Genomic DNA, 13826 nt, shown 5'->3' with positions numbered 1-13826 from the left:
ATCACTGTTTCACTTCCATATTTAATACCATACTATATGTTTTTGTATTTTCTTTTTTAACATCTCAATAAAAATACTTTAAAAAATAATGTCAGACTAGTATCTGGAGGACTCTGGTCCCCATGTGTGCCATGAAAACTTGCACGAGGAAGTATACAGATAGTTCCCAGCCTTTGGGCATTCCCTAAATAGCCATTTGGATTATGGCCTGCAGGATTACAAAAGCCTCAATACTTTATTTGCTATGAGCCTAATCATAAAGCAAAAAAATATTTTCTACAGTTGAGAGTCAAGCTAGCCATAATTGAGTCAGTTTGTCTATTTAAATTCAAGCCAGCTCTATTTCTGAGGGTGGGGACCTTTTTCAGTATTTTTGGGGTTCAGGTTTAATAAACCCAATTTTTTTTAAACCGCCTCCCCAAAAATCCAGTATTGCATATCAACTTTTTTCCCAAAAAATTTTTTATACCCAAACCAGAGAAATATGCCTGCCTCCACTCCATGTATGTCTTGAAGGTAGATGCAGAGTTGAGTACTGGACCGTCATGCTGAGCTCAACATTGAACTGCAGACTAGGCCTGGCTTGTCCCAGCTTTAAACTGTGAGATTAGAAGGTGGAGCCCATCAGACTGCAGACTTGGCCTGACTAGGTCCAGCATTGAACTGTACACATCACCTCCAAAGTCCACAATAACTTCAGAGGTGGAGCCCACAGTTGAATGCGGAGCTCAACCAGGCAGCAGGTAAGGGAGGGAGAAGGGAGAGGAGATTTATTTGTGGGGTACTGAACACGTTTCAAAATCCCCTCAAACTAGGATTTTTTGGGGATGCAATTTTTGGCTCCCTTTTACTGCTGACTTTTTCCAGGTGAAACCCTCTCCAAGAGATACCATCAAGGTATTTTTCAGGTTTTTCTTTCTGGTACTGATTTACTGAATGCTCACCCCTATCTATTTCTACCTAAACTACACAAAGGATTGCTTTCAGTTACCTGAGATTTCAAACCATGCCAACCGTGCTACATAATGGGCAGTTTTCTGGTGTCCCCACTTCTCAGTGTCTTTGTATTTGTTGTAAGGAGGCAATAGAAGATCTTACCCACTACATTTTGGAATGTCCATTTTATGTGGAACTGAGAAATTAGGATACTACATTTCGCTGGCAAATCCACTGACTGGAAAAACTGTATCTGATGTCATACAAGGACTGTGTCTAACAGAGTTGTGCTCTTTGCACTTATCACTAGAAACATTAGGTCCAAACTTGCCTAGTAAATCTGTTTAGCAGTTCACAAATGTAATAGAAATGAATTGGATTTTTTTAACTGTAAGTTTTATTCCAGTGGCTTAGCTATAAAGGGATGGGTGTGTGTGTTGTGCACCAGGCGCATGCTGGTGGAGGAGAAATCTCCCCCTCCCCCACCCCCTCCACTCTCCCCAACTTACCTTAGTTTAAAAGCAGCCTGGTGGGAACTACACTATCCAGGAGACCTTGCGAGCCCCACTCCCTGCAGGAGTAAACAAGCCCCTATGGCATGTTCCTAGGGTCACCCTAATTTTACTTCTCTGGGAGCCCTTTTAGGTTTTTGGGCTCAGACCCCTTTCTCGGAGTCTCCCTCCCTGGGACTCTCCCCAGAAAACTTCTCCCAGGACTCTAGCTGCTCCTTTTTCTACCCCCAGGCAATTCCTCCCAGCCAATCAGGACTGGGCAGGAATTTATCATTTCCGTGTTGTCTATCACTTGGAACCACCTCCCCTCTGGGCATTTGTCACATGGGCTTAAACCAGCAAATCTGTTTCTCCACCACACTGAATATATGTGATGCTCATTGTAATTGCAATTAGTTGTTTCTAAGACCACCCTTTCCTTAAACAAATCTCTCAGTAAATTAGATGCGCAAGTTGTGAGGACAGCTATCATAGGCTCATTCCGCACATGCAGAATAATGCACTTTCAAACTGCTTTCAGTGCTCTTTGAAGCTGTGCGGAATGGCAAAAGCCACTTGCAAACAGTTGTGAAAGTGGTTTGAAAACGCATTATTTTGCGTGTGCGGAAGGAGCCTTAGCAATCTTGTCCATCCGTCCGTCTGTCCATCCAATCTCACTATCTCCTGGGGCCTTCTAGGGTGCTGTGGAAGTTGCCCAACTTTCACAGGACATGGCAGAATAATAATAGGATCCTGATCCTAATATTTGATTTGATTAAAAGAAGCCAATGAAATGACTGATCTCCCAAAATCTTTTCAAATAAGAGGTGACTGATGTTCAATGGTCAGACTTGTAACCTTATGTTAATTAACTTTGTAATCTTTTCTGTGACTACTCAGTGTTAAATCAGCATGTGGCATTAAGAAAGGTTGGCTCAACCATGATACCTTGTGGTAGCCAATTTCTGCTGAATCAAATTGTTGAGGTAAATTCTTTTCCCCAGAAAAATGTTCAAGGGGTAGTAGTTGGTTTTTCTACAAACATCTTACCTACATACTTAAATGACTAAGAAGCCCATTAGTAGAACATCAGAACAATTTGAGGTAGATATGACGGGGGGTTGTTTTGTTTTTTTGTTAAAACCCTCCTATTTTCCTCACCCATATTTTTTATCGCTTGCCAAACTGGGGAAAAATAATCTAAATAATTCAGATAAGAATCGAAGGGCTATGTATGGTCATATCAACAGACCTCTCTAAAATAGAACTGCAATATAATCTCTCTAGATTAAACAGTCTACAATGGTAATCATGCTTGCATTTAAACATTTTATTCTGAAAGGATTACAGTACTGGTCTCATTTTTTCCCCCTCTTCTCCCCAGACAAGGAGGCGACACACTGACTCAAACAAAATGTATTTGTTCTCTAAGAATTTAACTTGCACAATTTTTATAAACAAAAAGTATAGGTGTATGAAGCTTTGCTGATTTAATCAGTAACTTATGTCTTTGAATTTATATAAGCTTGTTTACTCAAGATGCCTGCGCTGGAAATGTTTATACTAAAAATACTTCTTATTTTATGGCATTTGATTTAAAACTTATATCAATGTAACGTTATTGCTATGAACTAGAACACTGTGGGCACAACACAATGCTTCATGGAATCCCTATCTTCCCGTCCTGCACACACTGCAACCACATGTGGCATTCCGTCTCATTTTCCCACATACGAAAGATGTGTATTCAGGGGAAGGACTGGCTTTTGTCCCATATCATCCTTCCCAAAAATATAATTTTCCTTTAAACAAAAGCCTAGAGTCTAGTTTTAATAGTGTCATTTACTACAGTGGCTAATCTTTTGATAAGCTGTTGATTTTCATTGCACTGATTTTTCTGGGGGGTTTTCAGGCTATTATTACTACTTTATAGCCCCTGATGATTGAAAAAGCATTAAAATACAATAAATACCAGTAGTAATGCCGCAGAGGTTTATGTGTACCATCATTACCAAAAATTGTTTTCAAGCAACTCAGATTAAATTTAGATTTATGCATGCATCTTTGTAAACATCCACTTTTTGTTTTATACCCGCATACATCACCCTGTTCTTTTATACTGCCTTTAGACTATAAAGTTAATGTGTGACACTGTTTACCTGGATTTCAGTAAATATTTTGACAGGGTTTCCCATGATGTTCTTACAGGTAAACTGAAGGATTTTGGATTGGACTCTAAAATAGTTAGGTGGATAGGGAATTGGTTGGAGAACAGCATGCAGTGAGTGGCTATAAATGGCATTTCAGCTGATCGGAGGGAGGTGTCCGGTGGGCTGCAGCAGAACTTGGTTCTGTTCCTGATACTTTTCAGTATTTTTATAAAGAAGAAGAAGAAGAGAAGAGTTTGGATTTATATCCCCCCTTTCTCTCCTGTAGAAGACTCAAAGGGGCTGAAATCTCCTTGCTCTTCACCCCTGACAACAAACTCCCTGTGAGGTAGGTGGGTCTGAGAGAGCTCCAAAAAGCTGTGACTAGCCCAAGGTCACCCAGCTGGCATGTGTGGGAGTGAACAAGCTAATCTGAATTCCCCAGATAAGCCTCCACAGCTCAGGCAGCAGAACGGGGAATCAAACCCGGTTCCTCCAGATTAGAATGCACCTGCTCTTAACCTACTATGCCACTGCTGCTCCCTAAAGGATCCATAAAATATATAGATAAGGATATGGATATGGATATCCATAAAGGATATGGATAAGGGGGTGGATGGACAACTCATTAAATCTGTAGATGACACTAAAGCTGTTTCTGCACACACACGGAAACGCCCCTCTACCGGCATGAATTGTGCTGGTGGAGGCTCAAGGACTGCTCGCACAGCAGTGTGCGAGCAGCCCCGACTTTCTCCCCAGACGGAGACGGGGCTCCACATGGAGCCGCCTCTTCGTCGGCCCCCTCTACTCACCATCCCATCCAGCGCTGCTCTGGAGGGCTGGAGGGACACGGCCACGCTGCCTCCGACCCCTGGAGGTCGAAGGGCAGTGTGGGCGTGTTTCCCAGCCCTCCAGAGCTATGCTGGACAGGATGGTGAGTGGAGGGAAGGGGGAAAGTGTTCACACCATGCTGGCCGGAAGACAGAGCTTTTAAAAAACCTCACTTGATGAGCAAGGTTTAAAGCGCCGGTTCCATGCTGCTCCGAGGCGGCCTGTGCGAACACTTCCCCAGGGATGGCGTTTTTGCCGTCCCTGGGGCTCTCTATTCCGCCCGTGCAGAAAGGGCCTACAAGATTAAATACACCAGAAGATGCAGATAGAAATAAACAAAATCTGGAAAAATTCAACACACTGGTAAAGTAGGCAGATGTGAATAAGATGTAATTCAACAGAGATCATTCTACATTTGGGTAACAAAATGAGAGACATGCATACTAGTTGGGGGATACAGTTCTGGTTAGCAGTGTATGTGATCTTGGGGTGCAGATGATCTTGGGGTGCAGATGGAATGTAAACTCAATATGAGCAGCCAGTGCAATGCAGCAGCACAAAAGGCTGGTGTGATCTTGGGGTGTTTCAGAATAGGCATAACTGAAACACCAGACGTCATAGCCCTGCTGTGCACTGCATTTTTCAGGTCATGCCTGGAGAGTACTCTGTGCAGTTCAGGAAGCTTCACTTCAAAAAAGATGTGGACAGACTGAAATGAAGCAGAGGAGAGTGATGATGATCATCAGGGACTTGGAAACCAAGCCATATGAGGAAATGCTGAGGGACTTGGGAATGTTCAATCTGGAGAAGGTTGAGCGGGGACATAATTATTCTAAGCATTTGAAAGGATATTGCATAGAGTAGGGCAGAGAGCTGTTCCCGGTGGCAGCAGAGGGTAGAACTTGTAATAATTATGGTCAGAAGGAACTGGCTAGATATTAGGGTACTTTTTTTACAATAACAGAAGTTCAGCAGTGGAATCAGCCTAGGGAGGTGGGGAACATTTCACTGATAATCTTCAAACAGCATTTGAACACACACTTGTCAGGGATGTGTTAGGCTGTTCCTGCATTGAGTGGAGGCTTGAACTAGATGGCCAGTATAGCCCTTTCAACTCTGTGATTCTGTGATCTATGGTAAAACCCAATTTAAAACATTAATTTTAAGAGAAATGGGTATACCTGTTAATTTTAATTTATTTATTTTTTACTTTGTCCATGTGGGTTGTTTGCCTGTTCAGGCCTGGGGCTTACATGCATTATGCTCAGCATACATGGGCTTCCAAACAAATGTGATAGCCAAAATATGACCATAAGGCAACCCTAGAAAGTTGTCATGACTCAGTGATATGGCTTCATGCAAGAAGGCCTCAATTTTAGTCCCTGCCATCTCCAGTTAAAAAGGTATTAGGTAATGTAAAAGACTGTACCTAAGACCTGGAGAACCATTGCCAGTAAAAGTAAATCAAACTGACCTTGATAAGCCAATAGTCTGACTCAGTAAAGCTGCTTTGTGTGCCTAGAGATACATGGGAGGGGAGAGGAGGGAAGCAAGATGACAAAGTTCTGAGCCCCCTACTACGTATCAAGTATGTGTGTGGAGCTTGTATTTGTGAGCAGATATTTCTCAAAGCGAAAAGCTTATCCTTACAAAAACTGTGAGCCGTTTTCTAAGGATTTGTCCTTTTCATAAAACACATAAGCCAATCTCTGAAATATATATACTTGCCTGCATACCTGCGTTGTTGAAAATACACAGGCCTGGCACCATTGTGTTTACCAGACATTTTCTTATCTCATGCAAGCATTCAAACAGAGTGTTCTCTTGCTTGCCAACTAATTCTTAGGTAATCTTAACAAACTTGAAAATTTAGAACAGAAGCTATGCCATATTTCTTGCTTAACTTCTTTTGAGAAGCAAGAAAACAGACAAGACAGAGACTTAACATTCAAGAATATTGTGTAATATCTATGTTGCATAAAATAAAACCGGATTATTCAGGCATGTTTTGTGCTTGTATTGGGGAGTATTTAGGAAAGCCTATTTTTGTCCAATAATTCCCAATCCCTGCTTCTTGAACACCCTTTTTTAAGGTTACAGTTTGCCCAGTGTGGTAGAGTGAAGTGCTGGCCTTTAGCCAGGGATTTTTATGTGTGCACCCTTGAAGCTCACTTGATGACCTTGGACCTTGTGAGGATGTTGTTCCCCTCATACTGCATATAGTTTTACTTGTATTCTTTTATGCCTTGTTTAGGTTCAATACCTAAGAACAACTAATGTATATATTTTAAAGAACATTATTTTAATTTTGCTTGGAAGAGAAATTCCTGAGCAAATTACCAGTTAAACATTGTTTAGAAATAACCATCTTCCTAGGATGGTTTTGAATATCTTTATAAATATTATAATTCATGAGTGTTTGATCTTTTGCCTTCTGTTTTGCTTATATCTTTGACTTACTCCGTTCACTGCCTTTGGAATAATCTGTCCTTTGTTGTGACTGGATATTCAGGCTAAAGCCTGCAAGGCTAAATTACAGTGATGTCCTATATGTGGGGCTATTCTTGATGATGGTCTCGAAGCTGTAGCTACTGTAATGCACAGGAAAACAGTTTTGGGAGATTGCTGAGTATGTTAGATTATATCATTGCTTATTTATACCCCATCTTTCCCATGGAGGCTCAACATGGATTGCATAATACAGAAAGAAAAAAATTAATTAGTAAAGATGATCCAATGAACAATGCAATAGGACCGTGTGTATTATGTGCCACCTAGTAATTTCTGACATGGTAAGCCTATGATTTAGTGACCTTCAGAATAACCAATCATTAATAGCCTTGTCGGATCCTGCAAACTGCAGGGTGTGGCTTCCTTTTGTTGAATCAATCCATCTCTTTCTGTTAGTTCTTCCCTCTTTTCCTACTGCCTTTAACATTTCCTAGCATTATTCTTTTCCAATAAGTCTTGTCTTCTTATGATGTGGCCAAAGAGTGATAACCTCAGTTCAGTCATTTTTGCTTCTTGGGCAAATTCAGTCTTGATGTGATCTAGAACCCATTTATTTTATTTTATTTTGGCTGTGCACGATACCTGTAAAACTCTCCTCCAGCACCACATTTTAAATAAGTCATTTTTTTCCTGTCAGCTTTCTTTATTGTCTGACTTCCACATCCATAAATAGTAATCAGGAAAACTATGGTATGAATTATATTGATCTTGGTTTCCAGTGACACTTCCTTACACTTAAGCATCATTTCTGGTTCCTGCATAGCAGCCCTTCCAGGTCTCAATCTCCTCCCGATTTCTTGGCTGCTGCCTCTGTTTTAGAAATACAAAATTAAATGACTATGTCAACAGCAAACAGCCCAGGCAAGCACAGCACAAGCCATGCAAAGAATACCAAGGTACAAGGCAATGCAATATCTCATTGCAGTTCTAATTCCATTAAAGCAATGCCATTCTAAATACTTCTGTTTTGCACAGTCTGCAGAATGATCTTGATCTCCTTGGACATGAAGTTCTGCAAGGCAGGATCCTCCACAGAGAATGTGTGTGAACTGGCAGCTGCCAATTTTATCAATTTACAGTGAGGAATCTTCAAAAAAGGTTTTGCTCAGACACCCAAAACTGTGTGGCAGAGATTAATCAGAAAGGAAGTCCCACAGGAATGTGGGTTCTAGATCCTGAAAGGATTCATAGGTGCTAACCAGTACCTAGAAATGAATCTGGTAACTGATCAGCAACCAATGGAGTCACTGTAGGAGTTTCCATTGGGCCCATGGAGAGTATTCCCAGAATTTCCATTTGTTCCCTATGATTTCTTCAAAATTTGAGGTGCTGACTGGCATCATTGGTGGAACTCTAAATAGACTAGTGCTTGTATATCTGAGAAACTGTTAGTACTCTACACCAGTGTGATTGAAATGTAAAAGTAACCAGGGCTGTTTCTGCACGAGCGAAATATGACGTCGTGGAAACGGGAAAAGAAACGTCAGAGCGAGAGCGTTCGCATGCATAGTGGCGGAGGTGCGCAGCCGGATTCGCTCCGTCGTAAAAAGCGGCTTTAATCGGCGCTGAAAGGCGCCCATTATTCAAAAGCGCTTTGAAGGCCGGCTTCTTTTTTTCCACATGTGGCGCACCAACGCCGCCCATGATGCGATCGCGAACCGCCGCCACGGAGCCAGTCTCAACAATGGCGACTGCCAAAAGGCCACCGTCCCCCCCACACACACACACCGTCCCCCCCACACACACACACGTTTGTCCCTGGTGATTTCCCTGCATGGTCAAGCACCTTTCCCAGATCCATGTCGCCTGTGCAGATGGTGGCTGCCCATACACACTCTGGTCTCACAGGTAACATACGAGAACTGGGACTGACAGTAACTGGGAGGGGAGGCAACCCAATGACAGATGGGGGACAGGCAGGACATCAGGAGCAGTCACTATCAGCCAATGGCAGCTGCTTCGCTGAAAGTCTTGCGCAGCGCGCTAGCGGAGCGTGGCGTAGGCGCCCCGCTTCCATGGCGGCTTCCGTGCAAAACCGTCACATTTCTCGCGGGGCTCCTGGCGTACGCAGCTCCCGCCTGTCTGTGCGTAACAGCTTTTTTTTGAGGGCATTAAGCAATTCTGGCACGACGTCATCGCGCGGTAAACTCCTTTTGTCACGTCAGGCGTCGGAAGCGGGCTTCTTCCAAGTTACTAAGGAAGAAGTGGTCAATTTTTAAAATTCTATTCTAGAATAAAAATTTATTTTTTTAATTCTAGCATTTGGTGAGACTGAGAGATTTAGATTTAAAAATTATGTGATTTAAAAGGGTTTTTAAAAATGTGTTCGGTTTTTGGAAATGGTTTTAATCCACCTTTCTCTTTAGGTAGGAAAGGAGTAGAAACATGTTGCAAGGCAACCATTTAAACATTCCATGCAGTTTGGTAGATTAAAGAGAAAAAGAGATTAAAAGCAAACAAACGCTTTTAAGGAAAACTGCTAGAAAGGACTTTGATTGTCTTAGGAAACTAGTACATTTCTAAAATGAATGAATGCTCTTTTCATTTACTATTTTCCCCTCCAGACTTTGCATATGCACTGGACCCTGCTCAGTGCAATCAAGATCAACATCTCCTTATTTATATATTCTTTTATTATACTGTAACTAAAATTATGTTTCAGACCTGTAGGGGGGAAATGTGATGAGTCCCAGACACAGTGTTTTATCACTGAATGCTTTACAGCAATGAGAAACAAATGAGCATGAATTATATTGTCTCTAATCTTGAGGTGTACACACAGAATCATTTAGCAGCAGTGAAGGGTACTGATTTATAGAGAATCAAGTCATCTGATGTCAGGATTTCATCAGGGACTGCCAGTGGAAATGCTCCGAAAGGTTGTTCCCAGCTCACATTCTGGCTAGTAAGTAGACGATGCAGTGAACAATGAAGCAAGCAAATGTAGATAAGGCAGAAAGGAGAGCAATGCAAAAAAAAAAGGCTTTTCCATGTCAAGAGAACCATAGAGATTCACCGAAAACAGGCTAAAGTAATTTAAAACACCCAATAGAAAATTAGTTCTATGTTATGTCCAAAAACAAAGCAATATTCAGAGTAAAGACACTTACAGGAATTTTCAAATGCTTATCTCTGTTTTGAAACTTCACATGGTCATGCTCCAGTAAACCTCCCTAGGGAGTGAATGCCACAGTTAAATGGCACAACTGAAAAAGGCTCTACCCTGTGGTCCTCAGCCATTCAGTCCTCAGGTGTCACTAGAACTTGAAGCACCCATAGATCTTGCTAGATGATGGGACCTTGTTGGATAACGTGTAACCTAAGATATGTGTGCCACTTACAACTTTACAGACAGCCACCAGCATTTTGTGAGACCAAATCAAGTCAAGGAAGGGTGGTATAGAAGTTTAATAAAATAAAAAAAATAAAGTGTCCTATGAAACCGGAAAAAAACTAATTGTATATATTGCCTGTGTGACCACCCCCTGCCTAAAGGCAGGCAGCCATATTTGGCATACAATGTTATAGGGGTGCTGTGTGGTTTCCGGGCTTTATGACTGTGTTCTAGCAGCATTCTCTCCTGACACTAGAACACGGCCATACAGCCCGGAAACCACACAGCACCCCAGTGATTCCGGCCGTGAAAGCCTTTGACAATACAATGTTATAGCTGATATGTGAGATTACCTGGACATGGTTGACTCTGATAAGGTTCTAGTCCTTCATAAGAATATTGCCAGCATTTGAGAATGAATTTATAGAGGAACAGCTCTCACTTTAATGGTGTTCAAGTTGGTGCAGGTATTTTTAAAAAAGAGGTGATTTATCAATTTTAATCTATTTTGTAAATGTCAGTTTTTAAGTAGACTTGATGGTGGGAAAGGTGGGACATTAATATTTTAATTATAAATGTATAATATTTAAATAAGTAAATAGTGCTTATTTGTCTAATGAGATCAGATTCTCATCATTTCTGACTTAAAAATTAAGTTTGTCTGTCAGGGCATTTTGAAACATGGCATGAACTCATCTGAAATGAAAATAGAATATTTACCTCAGAAAGCATAGGACTAAGGTATAATTAAATTAAAAATAATACATCCCCGAATCTTCCCACTCAAGTGAAAACTACTTCATACACATTGACCTCCACAGACAAATAAGTAACAGTTTAAAAATGGTTTAATAATATTGACAGCTTAATAATATTGATAGTAAACACTAACAACATAAGAAAGAGCCTGGTGGATCAGACCAGAGTCCATCTAGTCCAGCGCTCGGCTACTCACAGTGGCCCACCAGATGCCTTTGGGAGCTCATATGCAGGATGTGAAAGCAATGGTCTTCTTCTGCTGCTGCTGCTCCCAAGCACCTGGTCTGCTAAGGCTTTTGCAATCTCAGATCAAGGAGGATCAAGATTGGTAGCCATAGATCGACTTCTCCTCCATAAATCTATCCAAGCCCTTTTTAAGCCTTCCAGGTTAGTGGCCATCACCACCACCTGTGGCAGCATATTCCAAACACCAATCACACGTTACGTGAAGAAATGTTTCCTTTTATTAGTCCTAATCCCCCCCTCCCCCAGCATTTTCAATGTATGCCCCCTGGTTCTAGTATTGTGAGAAAGAAAAATTTATCTCTGTCGACATTTTCTACCCCATTCATAATTGTATAGACTTCAATCATATCCCCCCTCAGACGTCTCCTCTCCAAACTAAAGAGTCCCAAATGCTGCCGCCTCTCCTTATAAAGAAGGTACTCCAATCCCTCAATCATCCTCGTTGCCCTTCCCTGCACTTTTTCTATCTCTTTGATATCCTTTTTGAGATGTGGCGACCAGAACTGAACACAGTACTCCAAGTGCAGTTGCACCACTGCTTGATATAAGGGCATGACAATCTTTGCAGTTTTATTATAAATTCCTTTCCTAATTATCCCCAGCATAGAGTTTGGCTTTTTCACAGCTGCCATGCATTGAGTTGACATTCCCCTGTAACTATCAACTAAGATGCCCAAATCCCTGTCCTGGTCTGTGACTGATAGAACTGACCCCTGTAGCATGCATGTGAAGTTTGGATTTTTTGTCCCTATGTGCATCACTTTACATTTTGCTACATTGGACTGCATTTGCCATTTCTTAGCCCACTCACCTAACTTATAAAGGTCCGCTTGGAGCTTTCAGCAATCCTTTGTGGTTCTCACCACTCTTCATAATTTGGTGTCATCCATAAACTTGGCCACCACGCTACCTATCCCCACTTCCAGGACATTAATGAATAGGTTGGCCTGGTCCCAAAACGGATCCTTGGGGGACACCACTCCCTACATCTCTCCATTGTGAGAGCTTCCCATTTACACCCACCCTTTGCTTCCTGTTTCTCAACCAGTTGTGAATCCATAGGAGGACTTCCCTTCTTATTTCTTGATTGCTGAGTTTTTTCAATAGTCTCTGCTGAGGAACTTTGTCACACCACTCACAAACCCAACTCTCTTACATTCCTAATGATCGAAACGATCTTCTGAAAATATCTTATCTTCTAGAAGACATAGTAATTTGAAGTGGATTCCACTTTTCATTTATAATCTTGGGATATTAAAAATCAGCATCTGCTAAGTTGGAATGCAGCCCAGGCTCCTGGAATGGCTGCATGTAAGCTGGGCAGGCAGAGTGAAACCTCAGATTAACCTACTTGTACCCACTAGTCTGGGAAGCCACCAGATTGGCTCGCTGGGATAGAGCACTTTAGGGAGCACTAGCAAAGATGGTGCCAGGCCACAGGATCTGTCCACCACAGTAAGGTGCAAATAGCCCCCCCCCCTCCATAGTCAGGGATCCATTCATCTTTTCAGTATTGAAAACTATTTAATGGGGCTATTCTTTTCAGTTTTAAATTCAACTTGCATGCATAAATATGAAATTGTAGTATCTTTTGAACTATTAAATCCTAAAAATCCTTCTGTATATTTTTATTAATTATAAAGACAGTTTGATTTGAAGTTTTATATATAATGGCTAACTAAATTGTTTTCACACTGCAGCAATGGTAAGGCATATCTTTTGGCACAGCATAGATATTTCTTCTGGAACAGAAAAGCAAATGTGTGTGCTAAATCTCTGGCTTTATTTAGTGCGTAGGAGATTTGACCTTTGTCAGGTGTCCTGAAGGTCACTGGTCGATTTATGGATTAATCAGTTTAAGAGTGAAACCCAACCAGTCACTGATCTCTGTGTGTCTCTATGTTTGTGTGTGTGGCTGTAAAAGACTTACTATTTGTCATAATGCTTTTAGTCAGAACATGAGCTCTGATGTAAAGCTTATCTCTAATCTTTGACTTTTGCTGTACTCATGGGATCCTATGTATGGCTTGTAGGGGAAAGGGACCATGAATTTCTTAATATTTGACACCTGGCTCCACTCGGTCCCTTGTCCGCAATCTTAGATGCAGCACTTTTCAAAGCATTAATAAACGTTAAGCTGTTAAGCTGTATGACCAGTGGGTCATAAAAAACTATTGTACTTAGTCTTTCCTTCACAGATGGATTATCATCTTGACATGTAATCCTTTTTCACTTTTGTCTTTTTTCACAGCTGTTGTGAACTTGGACAACTCTGTAGTTGACTTAGAGACCCTTCAAGCCCTTTATGAAAATGTGAGTAACAAGGCAAAAATACACTAATTTGTATGTGTCTTTGAACATTTTTTTTCTTTGCTCAGCAGAGGAGCGAACAATTGTTTTTGTGGCTACAGATATTCTGTTGTTGATAAAACAGTTTCACAGTAAAAATGAAATGGTGAACATTATGCAGATATTGGAAAGTCTGTACAACCCTTCAGAGACATTGCATTACAAAAGTAGACCTACAGTGCAGTCCTAAGAAGAGCTGGACCTTTACAAAGGTGTATT

General features: G+C 41.3%; 1 protein-coding gene across 2 annotated transcripts in view; it reads left to right on the top strand.

The window, feature by feature from the left end:
- Positions 1–13826, top strand: part of FMN2 (formin 2) — a 103394-nt gene that overhangs the window by 76319 nt on the left and 13249 nt on the right. For both annotated transcript variants that reach the window (XM_048485575.1, XM_048485567.1), the window contains one exon: positions 13510–13571. In XM_048485575.1, coding sequence (XP_048341532.1) covers positions 13510–13571 — 62 coding nt within the window. The remainder of the gene's footprint in view (positions 1–13509; positions 13572–13826) is intronic.

The sequence above is a fragment of the Sphaerodactylus townsendi genome, linkage group LG01 (assembly GCF_021028975.2).
Source record: "Sphaerodactylus townsendi isolate TG3544 linkage group LG01, MPM_Stown_v2.3, whole genome shotgun sequence".
Taxonomy (NCBI): Eukaryota; Metazoa; Chordata; class Lepidosauria; order Squamata; family Sphaerodactylidae; genus Sphaerodactylus; species Sphaerodactylus townsendi.
The sequence above is the reverse complement of the archived record's forward strand: the minus strand, read 5'-3'. Positions and strand labels throughout refer to the sequence as shown.